The 19,675-nt window shown below is 34.0% G+C and overlaps 3 protein-coding genes across 7 annotated transcripts in view; all 3 read left to right on the plus strand.

Annotated features, from left to right (window-relative positions):
• Positions 1-5,108, plus strand: part of LOC127259406 (hexose carrier protein HEX6-like) — a 48,436-nt gene extending 43,328 nt beyond the window's left edge. For both annotated transcript variants that reach the window (XM_051286725.1, XM_051286724.1), the window contains 2 exons: positions 227-549; positions 3,764-5,108. In XM_051286725.1, the coding sequence (XP_051142682.1) occupies positions 227-549; positions 3,764-4,858 (1,418 nt within the window). In that variant the 3' untranslated portion in view covers positions 4,859-5,108. The remainder of the gene's footprint in view (positions 1-226; positions 550-3,763) is intronic.
• Positions 5,109-6,475: 1,367 nt separating this feature from the next.
• Positions 6,476-11,833, plus strand: LOC127259990 (ceramide kinase). The gene is made up of 12 exons (XM_051287610.1): positions 6,476-6,959; positions 7,923-8,084; positions 8,181-8,348; positions 8,464-8,556; positions 8,621-8,713; positions 8,811-9,036; positions 9,131-9,215; positions 9,310-9,459; positions 9,672-9,773; positions 9,900-10,274; positions 10,388-10,454; positions 11,290-11,833. Exons 1-12 carry the CDS (start codon positions 6,783-6,785, stop codon positions 11,425-11,427), a joined length of 1,836 nt encoding a protein of 611 aa, XP_051143567.1. The 5' UTR covers positions 6,476-6,782; the 3' UTR covers positions 11,428-11,833.
• Positions 11,834-15,274: 3,441 nt separating this feature from the next.
• LOC127259600 (U-box domain-containing protein 35-like) lies at positions 15,275-19,623 on the plus strand. Of its 4 annotated transcripts, none has more exons than XM_051287024.1 (11): positions 15,275-15,495; positions 15,606-15,663; positions 15,785-16,133; positions 16,707-16,828; positions 16,913-17,034; positions 17,120-17,325; positions 17,418-17,689; positions 17,773-17,874; positions 17,951-18,379; positions 18,460-19,209; positions 19,287-19,623. In XM_051287024.1, the coding sequence occupies exons 3-11, from the start codon at positions 15,929-15,931 to the stop codon at positions 19,485-19,487; spliced, it is 2,409 nt and encodes an 802-aa protein (XP_051142981.1). In that variant the 5' UTR covers positions 15,275-15,495; positions 15,606-15,663; positions 15,785-15,928; the 3' UTR covers positions 19,488-19,623. The 4 variants fall into 4 exon arrangements, with proteins under 4 accessions (XP_051142981.1, XP_051142980.1, XP_051142979.1 ...); XM_051287023.1 differs by having other exon boundaries at positions 15,879-16,133; XM_051287022.1 differs by having other exon boundaries at positions 15,893-16,133.
• Positions 19,624-19,675: the final 52 nt, after the last annotated feature.

Raw genomic sequence — 19,675 nt, forward strand, 5'->3', positions numbered from 1 at the left:
TGTTTGATTTGTGTTTAAATAGAAGTTATATATAATATTTTCTAAATAAAAAATTAATAAAAGATAATAGAGATTGCATATATAGTAAATATATTTAACAAAATATTAAAATGATAGTAGTAAATATTAAAATTTTGCATGCATGAAAAGCTATCAAATTATATAGTTGAGAATTAGGGTTTCAAGATTTGAAGCTAAACTTACAATTTTTTTTTTTTTTTTTGAGGCGGAGTTATGACGATGAAGCCATTTCTGAAGAAGTTCTTCCCGAGAATTTATGCGAACATGGAAGAAGATGTGACGACAAGCAACTACTGCAAATTCGATAGCCAAATTTTAACGTTGTTCGGATCATCCATCTTTATTTCGGGCTTAATTTCCTCGTTCTTGGCTTCTCCGGTGACTAAGGCGCTCGGGCGTAAGGCTTCACTCCTCATCGGAGGAGTTTCATTTATTATCGGCGCTTGCTTGGGTAGCGCGGCGTACAATTTGTACATGTTGATGATTGGACGTATTCTTCAAGGATTCGCCATTGGTTTTATTAATCAGGTATATTGTTTAAATAGTGCGCAAATTAAAAAATATTAGTATTTTATGTTTGTTAAATTACTTGTGAAAATATATTGATTACAATGTATTTTAAAAGATAAGGGTTAAATTATAAAGAAAATAAGAGTAATTGTAAATGAAAGATAAATAATATTTAGAAAATTGATATATTGATTATATACAAGAGAGTATAGTACATGTGAAAAATATTTTGTATAAATTTACCTTCCTTTAGTTAAAAAAAACATGATTTTAACATTTTTTTTATTGAATTATGACATAATTTATATTGATCATTCAATATTTTCACTAAAAAATGTGTTTATATGTATTTATTTTGTAATTTTTTATTTATTTAAGTAGTTGGTTGGACATGATATTTTGTTAAGATGAAATATATATATATACTCCCTCCGTCCCGAAACTAAATATCCGTTTGCTTTTTGTACGTAGTTTTTGAAATATTAGTATTATATTGGGATATAGTAGGAATAAAGTAAAAATGACTAAAATAACCTTATTAGTATGTGTGATATAAATGTAATGACATTTGTGTAATATATTGTAAGTTGTAAGGGTATTTGTAATGTTAGGTAGATAGTACAGTTACTAAAAAAGAAAATGAATACTTTGTTGTGGGACAGAATAAAATGGAAAAAAATAGATACTTTGTTATGGAATGAAGAGAGTATATGTTATGAATCTTACAAATTGTACATTATTTTTTTTTTATCTAAAAAATCTTGAAGTAAATAGATTATTTGTTTGTTTAGTGTTTTAAGTTGAAATATTATATATATACATATAAATTATAAGGAATTATATTGTTAATATAAAAAGTAATATTTTTTGTTATAGAATATATTTTTTATATATTGGGAATTGTATCACAAAACCAAAACTTATATTTTTTTATCTTTTTAGAACTATACATATTTGTACTTATTGTTTTTATTATTATTATTATTATTATTATTATTTTTTTTTTTTAGTTAATTGAATTGTAGGTAGTTTGGTTCATAATGTCACGGCTCTAAATTTCTTTTGCAAACTGAGTAAGCATACCATTAATTCATTTATGAGATAATATATAATTACATAATTTTGCACTTTTGTATCATATTTGGCTTTTTTAGGAGATGAGGATAATGAATAAGACAAGCAGCTACTTTTAATAATTTAATTTTAAATCAGCAGAGTCTATTAATCAAGTTGTTGAATATAACTCATCCGTCCCAAAACTATATACTTATTGTATTGGACACGAGATTTAAAAAATATTAATATTATATTGGTGGTTGATAAAAAATATGGATAAATGACTTTTAGTCCCTTGTGAACATATTGGTGTAAAAAACAGTGACAATGGTGTAATAATAATGAAAAAGTATGAATAATTTTATGGTGATATGATTATTTATGGAAACGAGACTATTGTTTTGAGACGGACAAAAATGGTAAACAAGACTATTATATTGAGATAGAAAGTATTAAAATTCATATACTATATATATATATATGAAGCTGTTGAATATAATATTTTAAATACAGGGGTTTATTTATTTATTTATTTTACTTTAGGGTTTTTTTATTTTTATTATTTATTTAAGACATGAAAAGTGCGATGATAATATAAAAAATAATACTTCCTTCGTCCAGTTAGAAAATATACATATTTTTATTTTGGGACGTCCAATTACAAAGTAAATATTTCATTAAAACTTCATTTTTTTTTTTTACAAATACCCTTACTTTACATTACATAATTACTTTTATAAAAAAAAAAAAAAAAAAACAAGAGCAAAAATATAATTACATTACTTTTAACTACCCACTATAATTAAAATACTATTATTATTTTTTATTTATTTTCAATTTATTTTATAAATTGTATGTAACATGATAACAAATGTTTTTTAGATGAGCTAGTATTACTTAAAATTAAAACACAGTGACCATAGGAAAACTCAAGGGTGTGTTAATTTGTTTTATGCATTGCTTTGAATTATTTATTTATTTATTTATTTTTTTAAGGTAAGGTACTGAAAATTGTAAAGATAATATAAAAATAATGAATATATATATATATTATATTTTTATTTTTTTTGAAAAAATGGGTCGAAGAATTTTGGGTAAAGAAACAAACCCTAGTTGTGATTGGTTTGTGTTTTAGAAACAGTAGATTTATTACTGTTAAACTGCGCTCATTTGTGTCCAACATAGAAATTAAAATAATAATAATAATATTTTATTAAAAAATAATAAAAATAAAAGAATAAATGTCGATATTTTTGAAATTTTAATTAGAAATTAAAAAATAAATGAAATAATATAATAAAAATAATAGTAATATTTATTGTAAAGACTTGTTGACATTAAAAATATTATTTTATTTATATATTTTTTTTACATAAATATCATTATAATATTATTATAAGGCATTAATATAAATAATTATTTAATTTTTTTTAAATTTGTATTATATTTTTATATAATAATTAATATTAAAAAATCATCACGCAAAAAAATAAATGTGACTTTTGGAGTCGGACGAACGTAGTATAAAAGTTAAAGGGTGATTTGTTTATTTTACCACAGTTAGTAAAAAAGTAAATTTAGCTAACAAACTAAAAATAAAAATAAATTTGAGCGGATGGATAAATTATTATTACTTTCGAGGACCTGTAATGTTATTTGGGTGATATAATTTCTATTGCTCCCTTGATCATAAGATAAATACTAGTCATTTTTGTTAGTCTAAATGCAAGATAGTATATCTTTATTCATTGTCTGTGTTTTGATATATATATATATATATATATTTAAGTAAAATAGTTATTTGAACACCGTGTTTTAGGGTGTGTTTATTTTTGGATTTGAATTTTTAAATAGTAAAAAGATGAATTTGAATAATTGTCTGACACGTGATATTTTAAATTTAAAATAAATTTGTACTCTAATATAAAAAATAAGAATAAAAATTATATGAGGTAATATATTATAAGAAAAAAAGAATTTGAATAGTAAAAACGTATTTAAAAGCCACATAATAACACCACCTTAAAATCTAAATATTAGTATATTTTATTTTTAGAGAAACTTATAAAACAATATAATTTAAAAATAAAATAAAAAATATAAAATCAATGAAATTGAATTGCATGGAGGGCGGTAACATAATCGAACAAACCCTAAAGACAAAAACTTTTTGCAGTCGGCTCCTCTCTACCTGTCGGAAATGGCGCCGCCGAAATACAGAGGAGCATTCAACTCCGGCTTCCAAATGTGCATCAACATCGGCGGCTTGTTGGCTTTCGTCGTCAACTATGCCACCGAGAAGATCCTCGCCGGCTGGGGCTGGCGCCTCTCGCTGGCCGCCGCCGCGGCGCCGGCCCTGATCCTCACCGCCGGCGGCCTATTCCTGCCGGAAACCCCCAACAGCCTCCTCCAGCGCGGCTGCGACCACGAAACCGCCAAAAAAATGCTCCAAAAAATCCGCGGCTCCGACGACGTCCAAGCCGAGCTCGACGACCTCGCCGCCGCCGGCCGCGCCTCCAAATCCCTGACCAAAAACCCGTTCCGTACAATCCTCGAACGTAAATACCGACCGCAGCTTGTCATGTCCGTCGCAATTCCGTTCTTCCAGCAGCTCAACGGGATCAACGCCGTCGCGTTCTACATCCCGCAGCTGTTCAGCGCCGTCGGCTCCGGCGTGAGCGACTCGCTCCTGGCGGGGGTGATTATCTCCCTCGTCGGGAGTCCGACGACCCTGATCTCGCTGGCGATGGTCGACCGGGTCGGGCGGCGGGCGCTGTTCCACGCCGGCGGGGTCCTGATGCTCGTGACGCACGTGGCGGTCGGAGCCGTGATGGCGGCTAAGCTCGGGGACGCCGGCGCGCTGAGCCGCGGGTACGGCGTGGCGGTGCTGGTCCTCGTGGCCGTCTACGTGGCGGGGTTCGGGATCTCGTGGGGCCCGCTGGCGTGGCTGGTGACCAGCGAGATATTCCCGTTGGAAGTCCGGTCGGCGGCGCAGAGCATCAGCGTGGCGACGGGGTTCGTGTTCACTTTCGCGTCGGCGCAGACGTTTCTGGCGATGCTCTGCCACATGAAGGCCGGAATATTCTTTTTTTTCGCGGCGTGGGTGGCGGTGATGACGGCGTTTGTGTACATGTTCTTGCCGGAGACGAAGGACGTGCCGATCGAGAAGATGGAGAGGATTTGGCGGGAGCACTGGTTCTGGCGGAGGTTTGTGGTTGAAGACGCCGGCGCCGCCGCCGCCGCCGGCGGTGGTGATGTTGAAGGGTTCTGATTCGTTGTCGGTGCGTGGGTTAATGGTGGTAATTAATTATGGATGTTTGATATTTTGCTTTAATTATTAATTTAATAATGTGGATAATTTGTTAATGAAGTGTGTCATTGGGTTTTAAGTTTGATCTCGTTGTATGCGGCGTTTGTATAATAAAAAAAATGTATAATTAATTTAGGCTATTTTCGACCATGAATTTTATTTATGTAGTTTTAACTTTAAAAATGCTATTGTTATAATACTTTTATTTTAACTCTCAATTTTTTTTTTACTCCAAACGAATATTTTTCAAATATTTTATTTTATATCTTATTTTAAGCCACTTTTTATATCTACAATTAATATTTCATCCGTCCCATAACAAAGTATCTATTTTTCCATTTTAGTTCCTCTTAACAAAGTATTCATTTTCTTTTTTAGTAACTGTACTTTTTATCTAACATTACAAATATCCTTACAACTTACAATATATTACACAAATGTCATTACCTTTATATCACATATACTAATAAATTAGATTATTTTAGTTACTTCCACTTTATTCATACTATATTCCAATATAATACTAATATTTTTAAAACTACGTGTAAAAAGAAAATAAATACTTAATTTCAGGACTAAAGGAGTATTATTTTTTAAAAATATTAAAAAATAAAAAATAAATCAAAGAGTTAATATAAAAAAAAAATTAAAAGAAATTTACACTAATACAAAAAAATGACATTGCTACAGTGCTTTTTTGGTATTATACTGTAGCTAACACCATAAATGGTGTTAGAAATGATGCTTGATTGGAGAAACAAAACTAGATTTATGTAGTTGTATTGGAGATTGGAGAGTTTTATTTTTGCACCTGGATAATGTAAAAATAATTAATGGATAATATACTTCTTTCGATTCAATTCAAATATTTGTTTTAGATTTTGTAGTAAATTAAAAAATAATAGTTATTTATTGGTCAGTAAAAATATATACAAATTTTGACAATTTTATTATTTAACTTTATGTATGGTTAATGTTATATTTTTAATTTAAATAAAAATTAAAAATATTTTAGTATTAGTATATAATTAGTTTTATTAAAATAAGAAATAAAAATATATAATTTTGAATAAAATATACAAAAAATAAAAGATATAATAATTTCGGGCAGAGAAAGCATTAATTTTTTTTTTTTTTTTTTTGTTTTTCAAACATGTTGAAAAATTTTGTATAAAAAGACTCACCCAATATAGTTCTTGTAGATCGTACTTAACTTTTTTCGTAATAAATTTCATATTTCTAATGGTAACACACTGTATTTCTATGGGTCGCAGAAATAGAGTATGTTTATACTTGGAACAAAAAAATTTGATTGAAAAATAAGTATTTTTTTATTGTGGAAATTTATATATATATATAAAATTATAAAATATAAAACTGATCAATTATTTATTAATTTAATTATTTTATTAGATAAAATTGTTTTAATATATTAATTTTCTATTTATATAAAAAAAAATTAAGTTCATATTTAAATACTATATAGAGTATATATTATAATTTAAATATTAATAAAAAATAATTCCAAACAGAGAAAAATCCGCGAATTCCCATAGGCACCCTAAATCGTCGAGAGGTATTTCGAGTTATTTGATGACACGGAAAAAAATCAGGGAAAACGGCTGAATAATTCGCGAAGACCAATGGATAAAATGATTTAGGAAAAAAAATCTATCTTGAGCGAAATCCGACCTCCAAAACCTCCGATTTCCATCCAAAACGTCTGCTCTAATTCCACAATGGCGTCTCCGATGGTTTGATTAATTTTGATAGAAAGAAAATAGAAAAGAAGAAATGCTGGGCAACTCGATCTGATTCAGAAATGGCGTCCGATCGACCTTGATGAAATTTAGGGTTTGGATTCATCGCACAATTAGGAATTAGGATGGATAGGATCGAGAATGGAGCGATGCGCGATCATGCTGCACCAAATTCACCATTTTCCGACAGGCACAAGGGCTCTGTTTTCAGCTGCAATTTTGTCCTCGATCGCGTTGGAGAGGTTGTTCTCACGCACAATTCGCACGGTTTGTCTTGGAGATTGGTTGACTCTTTCCCTAATGTAAGTAATTCCTTTTGAATCCATTCAAAGTGATTATTCAATATGTAGCCTCGTAGTTGTTTTTCTTAATTAGGGCTAATTGGATCCCCTTTTTGTTATTGAGATATTCTCTAAATTTTAGGTTATGGAAAGTTAACGAGTTTTTCTTTCTGGTTTGTGAAATTAGTTGAGATGGAAATAGTTTCTATAATCTGTCCCTTTATTGAAGAAATTTTAGCTTTGGACTCGTTTAGATTGTATTCTGCTTCTTAAACTTCATTGCATTATGAAAGTGATCGTTTGCACATTGAAAAATGTCAGAATTTAATTAGTTTCATGTGTCTGAGTGTAGTATGAAAATTAAGGAATCATAAGTTTGTAACTGCTTTTGCAAAGTTAACAGGATAAAGTAAACCATTTGCTTTAAGTTTGTTCGGTTTTTGCCTTTTGGGCTTGTTAGATGCATTTAGAGTTCAATGATAGAGATGATATTGTGTGTATTCTCTTTAGGTTTTAATGAACTTTGATATTTAGACAAGTTATATGGGGATTCGAATTCTTACATTTGATTTGGAGAAGAATGTTCATCCAAACTAAAATGCCTTTTCTAGAATTTTACTTCGATTTGTTCGATTTGAGGTACTAGATTTAAGTTAAGTTCATTCGATGGAATGGATGTAATGCAAATGTGAGTGTGAAAGGAAGAAAGAAAGAAAAAACAATGGGACAGGCTCCTCACCTATGCATAGAATTTATGATTAGCGAAGATTGTAATAGTTTCGGATATCATCTCTCACCTTTGCATAAATTTCAAACTATATTAGTCGATTAGAATGTAAATCCCCAACAATAATCAGCACCTTATTGAAGTTTGGATATGTTGAATATGATACATTGTTTATCATATGTTCAATCATTTTCGCAAGTCGTATACACTCGCCTACATAGATATTAGCTCTGGAATTTTCATTGCTGCCGTATCAGGGAGAAGAAAGGGTGCATTGCTTGGGATTGAAACTTGTAGCAAATAGTGATGCGGAGGTCAATTTTTCCGACATCTCTGCTGTTAACTTCATTGGATGGGGTTTGATACACGAGTCTTCTATTGGCAGTGGCGATCGGTCTCTTTTAGCACATTCTTATGAGGTCATACACTTCAACTCAGTTTACCTCCAAAACCCGTAATGTTTTGTTGTACGACTTATGATTTTTTGAACCAGTGTTTGTAATTTTCTTCTGTAGATGTATCGGTTTACAGTGCATGCTGTCGGGAAATCAAAGAGCCAATCATCCCTTTGGATCCCATCAGTATACACTTTCGGTCATAAGGACTTGGAGACTTGCAAGACTTGGGTTAATCGGATTAATTCTGCTCTCAGTGAAGGAGCTGAACGGCCCAAGAACCTTCTGGTATGTTCTAGAAGTTCACTGCATCATGACTTAATGCGAGAATGATGGTTTGCAGAAGAGTTGTCTTTTGTCGATTTCTCATTTTCTCTTTCGGCTTAACTTTGTCATTATTTAGGTTTTTGTTCACCCAAAGAGTGGGAAAGGACACGGATGCAAAGTATGGGAATCGGTTGCTCCGTTGTTTACTCAGTCCAAAGTCAATACGAAGGTAAATTTGTTTAGTATTTGAATATAGAAAATTCGGAATCGGTTTCACATATTTCTACCGACAGGTAATAGTAACGGAGAGGGCTGGACATGCTCGTGATACATTGACTTCGATTACAAATAGGGATCTTGCATCGTACGATGGCGTCATAGCTGTAGTAAGTTGTATCCTTTTGCATCTTAAGGTTCTTGCTATAAATGCCGATTCTCTTTTTCCCTGTGTTTATGATTGTTTTGTTAATTTTGTTTTACAAGGGCGGCGATGGATTCTTCAGTGAAATTCTTAATGGTATTCTCTTGTCGAGGCATAAAGCTCCGTACCCGCCGGCTCCTGAGAATCCGATGCACTCGGTTGAACGTGACAAAAATGCTTCACCTAAGGATGGTGAGAGAAGCAATCTGGAATCTCAGAATCATAATGAAGATGAATCTCCACTTCTCACGGGCTCTGAGAACATTGATCCAAAATCTCCTATTTCTGGTATGTTCATGGATGATTGTGGATTTTAGTCGAAGTTTCTACCTACATTGTGTTTCTGCTTCGTATTTAATTATTTCGCTTTTGTTTAATGCAGAAGAAGGTCTCGAGTTTTCTTTCCCAAATGAGAAGTTTCGATTTGGCATTATCCCAGCCGGATCTACCGATGCAATTGCAATTTGGTATCTTCACCATTTCCATCTTTGAACCATTCTTGCCATGGCTGTGTATATATTTTTGTTGGCGTAACTTCTTACACTTATAAATTTTTTACAGTACGACCGGAGCTCGAGACCCAGTAACGTCAGCTTTGCATATCATCCTTGGGAAAAAGGTGCAGCTTGATATCGCTCAACTTGTACGATGGAGAAAGAAACGAGGATCGAAAGAAGAATCCTCTGTACGCTATGCAGCCTCTTTTGCTGGGTATTTTTATGCCTATAGTCAATGAGCTCATGATTTACATTATTCATTTGGCGTCGAAACCCTGTTGAATAAAATTGTGAAGATTTTGTGCTGTCTTTTAAAATTTTCCACGACAATCGTCTGTAGCCAGTTATGTTTTATTCTCTTTTTCGTGGAAACTTGTCTTATTTTTTGTTGTTTGCTTTTATCATCGATCTCAACGTATTTCTCAGGTATGGTTTCTATGGAGATGTCATTACAGAAAGTGAGAAGTATCGTTGGATGGGACCTAAGCGATACGACTATGCCGGGACGAAGGTTTTCCTTAAACACAAGTACGCAATTAGTTGCCTTCATTAGTAGATTGATTGGAATAGATCTTTCGGAAGTTGTCCACATATTTTTTTATCTTTTTAAAAAGAGTTCGTTTTCGTTTTTGTTTTCTTTAACATACAATCAAGGTCGTACGAGGCAGAGGTGAATTATCTGGAATCCGAATCGATGGGTCAAAGTAGCTCGGGCCTTGACATCGATGAGCAGATAACCAGCAGATGGTGCCTTCCAAGAAAACCCGATCGTGTGAGCTGTCGAGCTAACTGTGAGGTGTGTAGTGCAAAGTCCGACAGGACAGCAGCGGTTGGAACCCCAAGCACGGCGGGGAATTTGCAAGGACGGAAATGGTCTAGGACAAAAGGGCGTTTCCTGAGCGTCGGCGCTGCCGTAATATCTTGCCGGAATGAAAAGGCGCCCGATGGCCTTGTCGCCGATGCTCATCTCTCCGACGGGTACTTGCACTTGATATTAGTTAAAGACTGCCCTCATCCATTTTATTTATGGTAATACCTCTCTATCCTTGTGATTTATAAATAGATTTGTATTCGACATCGACGTCAATCTCGTGGGTGCTTCTAAACTTTTTCTCATTATCTCGATGCAATTGCCCGTGCAGGCACCTTATTCAGCTCGCGAGGAGAGGCGGGGACCCCCTCGACTTCAACTTTGTCGAACACCATAAGGTCGTATCGCTGTTTTCGAATATTTATCCCTCCTTTTATGCATATTGATCGATACTTAAATATGTATGTGTATATATATATATATATATATATGGCTGCAAATCCTGTGCTAATTCGGCCAAGTCAGCATGGTAATGATTTGACCGAATTAACATATGCTATAGTAGTGATACAGTGGTGACTAACATATGTTTATACATATTTCAGCATATATCGTATTATAAATAGCATATGCGAAGTTATAATATAATATATGTTGTATTATAAATATATTGAGATAGGTATAAATATATATTGGTTAGCATATGTTGATCCGGTCAAATCAGTACTATGTTGACTTGATTAAATTAGTAGTTGATCTATGCCCTATATATATGTATTGCTTGTTGCTAGAGCGGTTAAACGAATCGAGTAGCTTGCAAGCCAAGTTTGACTCGGCTCGTATAGAGATAAACGAGCCGAGCTCGGGCTCGAAAATTATTCTTTTTTATAAACGAGCCAAACTTGAGCTCGGCTTGCGAGTAGCTCTGTTGAGCTCGTTATAGTATATATAATTTTTATATAAAAATTTATATTTATTAATAAAATTTGAATATTTTATTATAAAAAAATATGAATAAAATTTAATATATTTAATTTATATATTAAAAATTATATAGAATATGTATAAAATTTATGCGGAGCTCGAGTTCGAGTCGAGTTCAAGCTCGAATTTGAGCCAAGCTTGAGCTCGAGCCACTATTTTAGTTCGAATTCTTAACGAGGCGAGCTTATACCGTTAACAAGTTCGAGTCGAGCTTGCTCGGCTTGTTTAACAGCTCTACTTGTTGCGCAGACACCTGCGTTCACATTCATGTCGATTGGAGAGGAAGGCGTGTGGAATGTGGATGGCGAGCTTTTCCGAGCCCATCGGCTATCGGCGCAAGTTTTCCGTGGCCTCGTCAGTGTGTTCGCAACGGGTCCCCAGGAGTAGTAGCAAAACAGCTCGATCCGACAATGTAGTCGTAAACATACGATTCGGGAACTAACTGTACGTAATTCGATTCTCCTCTTACATGTATTTTATGGCCGGGTTCGAAACAGGTAATAAATGTGGTTGTTGTTGTGGCCGAAAATCGTCGATCTTGTCGCCGCCCCGGAGACGGCCGGCGAACTACAAATGCGTAAGCTTTTAATTACACCTGTTTATAGTATGTGCCGTGGAATGTTGAACAGCTGATCTTGCAAATTTGTTCGACGGATTTCCTGTTTTATATGTATTTGTCGTATGTAATATGTATGTATTTTTAGTCTGGAAGAAATTTTAGTAGCTTGTTCTTAAATATTGGGCCGATTTTCTGAAGCCCAGATTGGGCCCAATAAAACCCAATTTTCACGTGCGTTTTGTTTGTTTGGAATCTGATTTTGCCAGTAGTCAGATTTTATTCCACAGGTCTTTTCTTAAAAAAATAAATAAAATCTTTTATTATTATTCGTAATTGGGTAGCATTACATTGAATATTAATGGGGTGGGGGTGGGAATTGTGACAGGGGGGCCCGTGGCTGCCTAAGGCACGACGACTTAGACTGAGTCAATTAATTAATACTAACAGTCTCTAACATCGACATCTCCGAATTGGATATACACACAAATGTTGCTATCGCTGATCGCTCTGTAATATTCCTTCCTTGCTTGTTTCACTTTGTTACACAATTTTTTATTTTTCTAATTTTATTAATTTGTTATCAATTGTTATTTCCGTGTGTATATTATATATTATAATATTTTATAAATTAACACTATATAATGGTACAAATTTGAAGGTTGTTGGTGTGTTTCTTCCATTTTCTTTGATTTTTTTTTTCGTTTTTTACTAAATAATTGTTGTGGTTTTAAAAAATATACAATTTTTTTTATCAAAAAACATTACATCTAGTCACTATTTAGGCATTAATACAAAAACAAACTAAATACAATAAAAATATACTAAACTTTTATAAATAATATATATATATATAAAGAGCCATGGGTTTGCATTTTTTTTAATGACGTGGAACCCGCAGAGCTATCCAAAAGTGAGTACTGGGTAAATTTCCAGCCGAACGTAATACCCTGCAAATTAGGCCCTCGAAAAATTCATGAGGGTCTTGATTTATTTGTATTATATATTGTTGTTTGAATATAATTTTTTTTTTTGAAATATTTATATAGGTGTCTTCCATGCTTTATTATTTTTGACATTTGATTAGGTTTTTTTTCTTTGTTACTTTTTTTTTTTATTTTTTATTATATTGTTTTATCATTTTCAGTAAAAATTTAGTAATTCTTTTATAATAGTATAAAATTTAATTATTATTTTATTTAAAATAATAAAAAAAGTAACAAACCTGTAATATAAAATACACTGTTGGGACTGTCCGCTTTGGGTCTCATACCAGTAGAGTTTACTTGGAACTTATAAGAATGTATAATTTTATTCACCATTTCCAACATGGGACTTGGTTTGCACCCCAACAATTTATTTTTCCTAATTTCTGCACCAACTCCAAATTGGCTAATTTTTGCTGGCATATAAAGTTTTTTTTTTTTTTCTTATCAAAATATCAAATTAAATATTTATTTTTATTTTTATATAACATAAACAACTATTAACATTCAAAATATTTTATCAATATTTATTTATATGACATTAAAAATAAAAATTATAATTTAAAATCCAAATCTAATTACCAAATAAATCTTAATATATATGTATTAGTAATTTAATAAAATATAATCAAAATCTTAATACTACTATAAATTATTAAATGTTAGGTATGTTCAAATAAAATTGAATTAAGTTAGTATAATAGCTAAAAGAAATAGGATTAATTTTATGGGTTTGGAAGAATAGTTCGCGAGCCAAGTTTGATCCATTAGCAGCTCGACTAGAGCTTGAGTTTGAAAATTATTTTATCTATTAACAAACTGAGCTCGAGCTCGACTTTGGGGTAGCTCAATTGAGCTCAATAAAATTTAATATACTAATATAAATAATTATTATGATTAATACTTTCTCCATCCTTCAAATCTATGTTCACTTTTCTTTTTAGTTGTCATTGAAAAATATTCTTGTTTTCTTTTTAAATAAAAAATTATTATATTTTTATACTGTATTTTTTATTATAAAAGGAAAAAATAACCATTATTACTCACTTTTATTAAAACTTGTATCCGGTCAAATGAACACACATTTGCATGATGGAGGAAGTATAAATTAATATTTAAATTATATTATTATTAATTTTATAATTTAATTTAATGCATATTTATATTATTATATCTATTAATTATCAAATTAATATACATCAAAATTTTCTAAACCAAAATCAAATCTACAAACCTGATACTCCCTCCGTACCATGTAATATGAGCTCATTATTGTAGGCACTGGAATTTAAGTAAAATATAATTAGTAAGTAATTAAGAAGTATGTTAGTGAAAATAATTATTGTATAGTAAAAATAGTTATAGATTAAGATTGAGATAACTAAATAGTTTAATTAAGATTAAAAAAGTTATAAAATTTAAAATGCGATTAAAGTGTATAATTATATTTTCAAAAGAAAGAAAAAAATAATTTTATAGAAGAGACGAAAATAAAAAATATGAATAAATTATGTGGAGACGGAGGAAGTAAAATACAAAAATTCAACTCTATCATAAATTTCAAAGGAGGAGGATCAAATGTTGAATTAAAAAATTTAACACCATATTTTAATTCAGCCCTTAATCATGGTATTAAATAAATAATTATTAATTATATCATGTAATGGTATTAAATACTTAATTAATTGTATAATCACATTAAATAATTAATTATTAATTATATCAGCCCCTAGGGGTGTGTTTTTTTTTAAATTGGATTTTAAATATATTATTCATTCCATTTTTTTTCTAAAAAAATATCATCAAACACCTATTTTTTATTTTTTATATTATACTAAAAATCACTTTTACGTTCAAATCATCAACATCTGTTTATATCACATCGTACAACTATTTAAATTGAAAATTTTTACTATTCAAATCCCAATTCAAAATCTATACCCCAAACAAACACTCTTCTCTAATAGAATCAAAATTTACATGATCTCTCTAACACTCCGAAATTTGAAACATGAATACGACGATAAAATACAATAAATAAATAAATAAATAAATAAATACTTTACCCTAATGGAGGGAGTAATAAATAGTAAGTTCGCTCATATTTTTCTATTTTTATTTGTAATATTTTATTAATAAATATAATTTACTATATTTAAAAAAACATTATTAATTAAAATTATATTTCAGGAAAATATTTAAATGTAATATACCAGAAAACATCCAAAGATATTCAAAATATAATAATATAATCCAAACAAACTATTCGTCACTAAAAAATTAACTTCGAGTGGTCCCCAATATGTTTACTTTTGACCACGGCATTGCCACGTCAGCCAAATAGTTGAAAAATTCTATTCATACAACGCAGAAATAAATAAATATATTTGGGTGTATTAGTTTAAAGGATTTTGATAAAATTCTAATGTTGATTTAATTTTTTTTTTTACGAATATCAAATTAAATATTTATTTTTTATTTTTAATATTATTTTAAAAAATAATTTTAAATTTAAAATATTATATCAATATTTATTTATTTCAGAACGAAGTATTTTAATTTAAAATGTTTATTATTTAAATCTCAACTCATCTGAAAATTTAAATCCAAACAAACACGCCCAAAATGAAAGTGACAAATAAAAAAAAATAATAATAAATAAATAAAGAGCAAGTGAACGGATACTGCCAATTCCTTTTCACATACATTCAACGCCAGACTTTTCGCCAGCGCTGCTGCTGCTGCTGCTGTGGATCTTCAATTTTGATGCATCATTGTCATAAATGCAGCGGTAATTGAATCCTGATCGCGGCGGAGGTCGGTGGGGGTGGTGGATGTCCTACTGTTCTACGGCAGCCTTTGTTGCGCGAGCTGGCGCGATATAATTTGTGGCCATGTGTATCATAAAAACTGGTAACCAACCACTCTCTATTTTTGAATTCTGTTGGCAAAATGAATTTGTCGTGTTTTGTATTTCCTTCGTAATTTACGCGACGGTTCTGAGCTCCGTTCGTGAAATTCAGGTGGATTCGGGGAAATTTCGCGTTAGAGGAAGCGAAAGGATTGTGGTTCTTCAATTTGGTGAGAATTGCAGCGTTTCGTGTTGCTTTTTATGTGTTAGATTTGTTGAGTTTTTCGATTTAGGGTTTATCTGAAAGTCAGGCTCTGTTGTGATTTAAATTTTACATTTGATTTGGTGAAGTATTTTGGAAGTTATCTGGATATGGAAAACGTGTACAAACAGAGTCTATGAAGTTTGTTACCATCTTCACGATTTATTGAATCTGAGTTTTTAGTTTTGGATTTGAAGTTTGGCGGATCGTTGAGTTTGAGATTAGCTGCAAAAATGGGGGAAAAGGAGATTAGGAAAATGGAAGGATTCGATGTGAATAATGCAGCATTAGCAGAGTCTGTAGTAGCTCTGGCAATAAGTGGAAGCAGTAAGAGCAAATATGTTGTCAAGTGGGCTTTGGAGAAGTTTGTTCCTGAAGGACAAGTCTACTTCAAGATACTGCATGTTCGCCCGGTGATTTCGCGAATTCCGACTCCTAGTAAGTTGTTTGCTACAGTTTTTCATGGCATGGATTGATTTAGATTTAGTTAAGATATGTTTGTTGAATGATGATGATGCTGTGAAGAAGTTATTTGTGTGTTTAGAAAAAAGAAATCATCGATCTTTGTGTTTCTTGTGTTTGAAAATTGGTTTAGCACATTGATCAGATGGTTTGATACTCGATGCTCCTCGACTTGATTGGATTGGCCTTTCAGTAATGAATGAAAAACTTATGTATTTGTGAATGATGATGCTGTGAAGAAATCATTTGTGTGTGTTTAGAAAGAAAAAAAAGCATCGAATGATCTTTGTGTTAGTACATTGTTAGGATGGTTTGATCCTCGACTTGGTTGAATTGGGCTTTCGGCGATGAACTCATGACTTTAATCGATGAAATTACTCTTGTTGGTTGACCCATGTTTGTAGATAAATAATTAAATGATATCGTATCCTAACAGCTAAAACGTTTAGGTTAGTCGGTCATTTATATCATCTAACAACTTTTAAGTTGAAATTTTGAGGCATTTTTTAGATTTGTTGGATATGTTACATGCTGTTTTGGTCGTTCCAGTGGGTAACTTTATTCCCGTTTCGCAAGTTCGGGAAGATGTGGTGAAGGCATTTCGAAAGGAACTCGAGTGGCAAGCGAAGGAAAAGCTTCTTCCCTACAAAAAAATGTGTTCCCAAAGAAAGGTTAGATATTATACCGATGGATTTCTTGGAAGATTATATTTTTCGTCGTCTCGTGAGGTTCTTATCAGCTCTACCTTCTCGCAGGTGCAAGTAGAAATCGTGCAGATCGAATCAGACGACGTCGTAGAAGCTATAGCTGGGGATATACAGCGAAATAAGATCGCTAAACTTGTCATCGCGACTTCCTCCCGTAATATCTTCTCCAGGTAATTTACAAAACATATTAATCACGCTGTGTTCTTCGTGTATCAAATGTATTGCATTTTAGCGATCAAAAGTTATCATGTTAAGGACGCCAAAGCTGTCATCGATGATAACGGAAGGCTGTCCGATGTTTTGTACTGTGTACGCTGTTTCTAAGGGGAAGCTGTCGTCGATACGTCCTGCAAATTCAGAACCAAACGAAAGATTCATTGAAGAAGAAGAAGACGACGCCAGCGAGACGAGCAGCACGTCCACCGATAATTACACAAACAATAGTTTGAGCTCGCGAACAGGTCTCGTATCTTATGTAATAAGTGTTCGTTTCCTCGTCGTAAAAAAAAAAAAAAAAAACTGTAATAACTCATTTCCCTTCTTGTGTCTTCAGATTGGACGGATCAGGGCTCGGTAGGATCCTATTCTAATTATCGTTCGTCTTCGCTGCCGGCGCAGCGCTTCCAAGCTCTCTCCGCGATAAATCAGTCGCTTCTTCATAAACGAATGCCTTCGGGCGGAGTTGTCCCTTTGAAAGACTTACCTATCAGTGGCTTCAATGCAATTGACGGGACTACCATGGCCCCGAGCCTCGCGAGCTTAGCAGCAAGAGATAGTTTGTTGTGGGATCAAGCCTCGACATCGGATATCTCTTCCGAGAATCAGGTAATCTAGTCGAAGATCATACGACTTCGTATTGATTTTGGTTTATTTAGCTCGAGTCTCGACGACAGCATTCGTTTATGCAGGTGAACGTCGACTTTGAGGTCGAACGATTGAGGACTGAGCTGAGACATATTCGAGGAATGTACGCCATGGCTCAAACCGAGGCCACCGATGCTTCTAGGAAGGTTCGTTTTCGCATCTAATGTTCATTTGCACGTATACGACGAGTTCTTTCGACTAAAACACCTTCTGCTCTGCCAGTTAAGCGAACTTCAGAAACGTCGTCTACAAGAGGACGCTAATCTAAAACAGATAAGTATCAAGGAAGAAGAAGCGAAAGAGTTTGCGCGAAAGGTTAAAGAAAGATACGAAGCTGCGATAAGAGAAGCCGAGCTCATCAAGGACTGCGTCGAGAGAGAAGCTGCAGAAAGGAAAGAAGCGGAGATAAGAGCGTTACACGAAACCAAAGAGAAGGAGAAGCTCGAATCTACCTTGACCGGCGGCTTCAATCTGTATCGACAATTCACGTGGGAAGAAATCGAGTCCGCGACTTCATCCTTCTCCGACGATCTCAAAATCGGGATGGGCGCGTATGGCGCCGTGTATAAATGCAGCTTTCTGCACACGACCGCGGCCGTGAAGGTTCTTCACTCGACGGAAGCTACCAGAGATAAGCAATTTCAGCAAGAGGTACGTCCATTCTCTCTGATAATAGCATTGATTCGATGTTCTTAAGCTCTGTTTCGTGTTCGAAATCGTCGTTTTCACAGTTGGAGATATTGAGCCGAATTCGACACCCTCACTTGATGATTCTTCTCGGCGCCTGCCCGGAGCGGAGCTGCCTCGTGTACGAGTTCATGGAGAACGGCAGCCTCGAAGACATACTGATGAAGAAACCCAGGCGACCGCTGTTATGGCACGATCGTTTCCGGATCGCCTGGGAAGTAGCATCGGCCCTCGTGTTCCTGCACAGCACAAAGCCGAGAGCAATCATACACCGCGACCTGAAGCCGGCGAACATACTCCTCGATCGAAACTACGTGAGCAAAATAGGGGACGTTGGGCTCTCGACAATGGTGAACAGGGACGCTCTTTCGTTATCCGCCGCGTACAAGGACACCGCGCCGGTGGGCACAATGTACTACATCGATCCCGAGTATCAAAGAACCGGAGTTGTTTCTCCCAAGTCTGATGTCTATGCCTTCGGGATGGTTGTTCTGCAACTGCTGACGGGGAAGCAGGCGATCGCGCTAGCTCATAAAGTCGAAGTAGCGATAAGCAAGGGGCGTTTCGCGGAGGTGCTGGATCCCGAGGCCGGCGCTTGGCCTGTCGAGGAAACCAGAGAATTAGCACTCGTTGCGCTGCAGTGCACTGAACTTAGGAGAATCGATAGGCCTGAGTTAGAGGAACAAGTCTTTCCATTGTTGGAGAGGATGAAAGACTTCGCCGAGGAAGCTCGGGACTCGGCTGCTGAGGCTATGCCCCCGCCTCCGAAACACTTCTTGTGCCCTATTCTCAAGGTAACTTTTTTTTATCGCGTAAATGAGTCGATGATTTGTCTTATGAATCGAAAATAAGTAGAGCTTACGTGTTGCAGGGCGTAATGGAGGATCCGTGCGTTGCTGGGGATGGCTACACGTACGACCGGAAGGGGATCGAGTCGTGGCTCGAGGCGAACGATACGTCTCCGATGACAGAATCGCCGTTGCCGCACAAGTACTTGGTTCCGAACTACACGCTTCTTTCTGCAATCATGGAATGGAAGTCGGGTAAGTATGAAGCCGAAGCTCGATTCTGATATATTCGACAACATTTGTCTGTAGAAATTTTATGTCTTAGATCATTCCAACTGTATAGAACCTACCTTTCTTGTGTGAGATGATATGTTTTTCCGAATTTGTTCTAAATTAGTCTTTTCTATAAGCATTCTTCCGAAGTCCTAGTCTCGATATCGAGCTAAACTACCAGAAACAATCTAATGCCAGT

The sequence above is a fragment of the Andrographis paniculata genome, unplaced genomic scaffold, assembly GCF_009805555.1.
Source record: "Andrographis paniculata isolate CXL003 unplaced genomic scaffold, ASM980555v1 Contig60END, whole genome shotgun sequence".
In the NCBI taxonomy this organism is placed as follows: Eukaryota; Viridiplantae; Streptophyta; class Magnoliopsida; order Lamiales; family Acanthaceae; genus Andrographis; species Andrographis paniculata.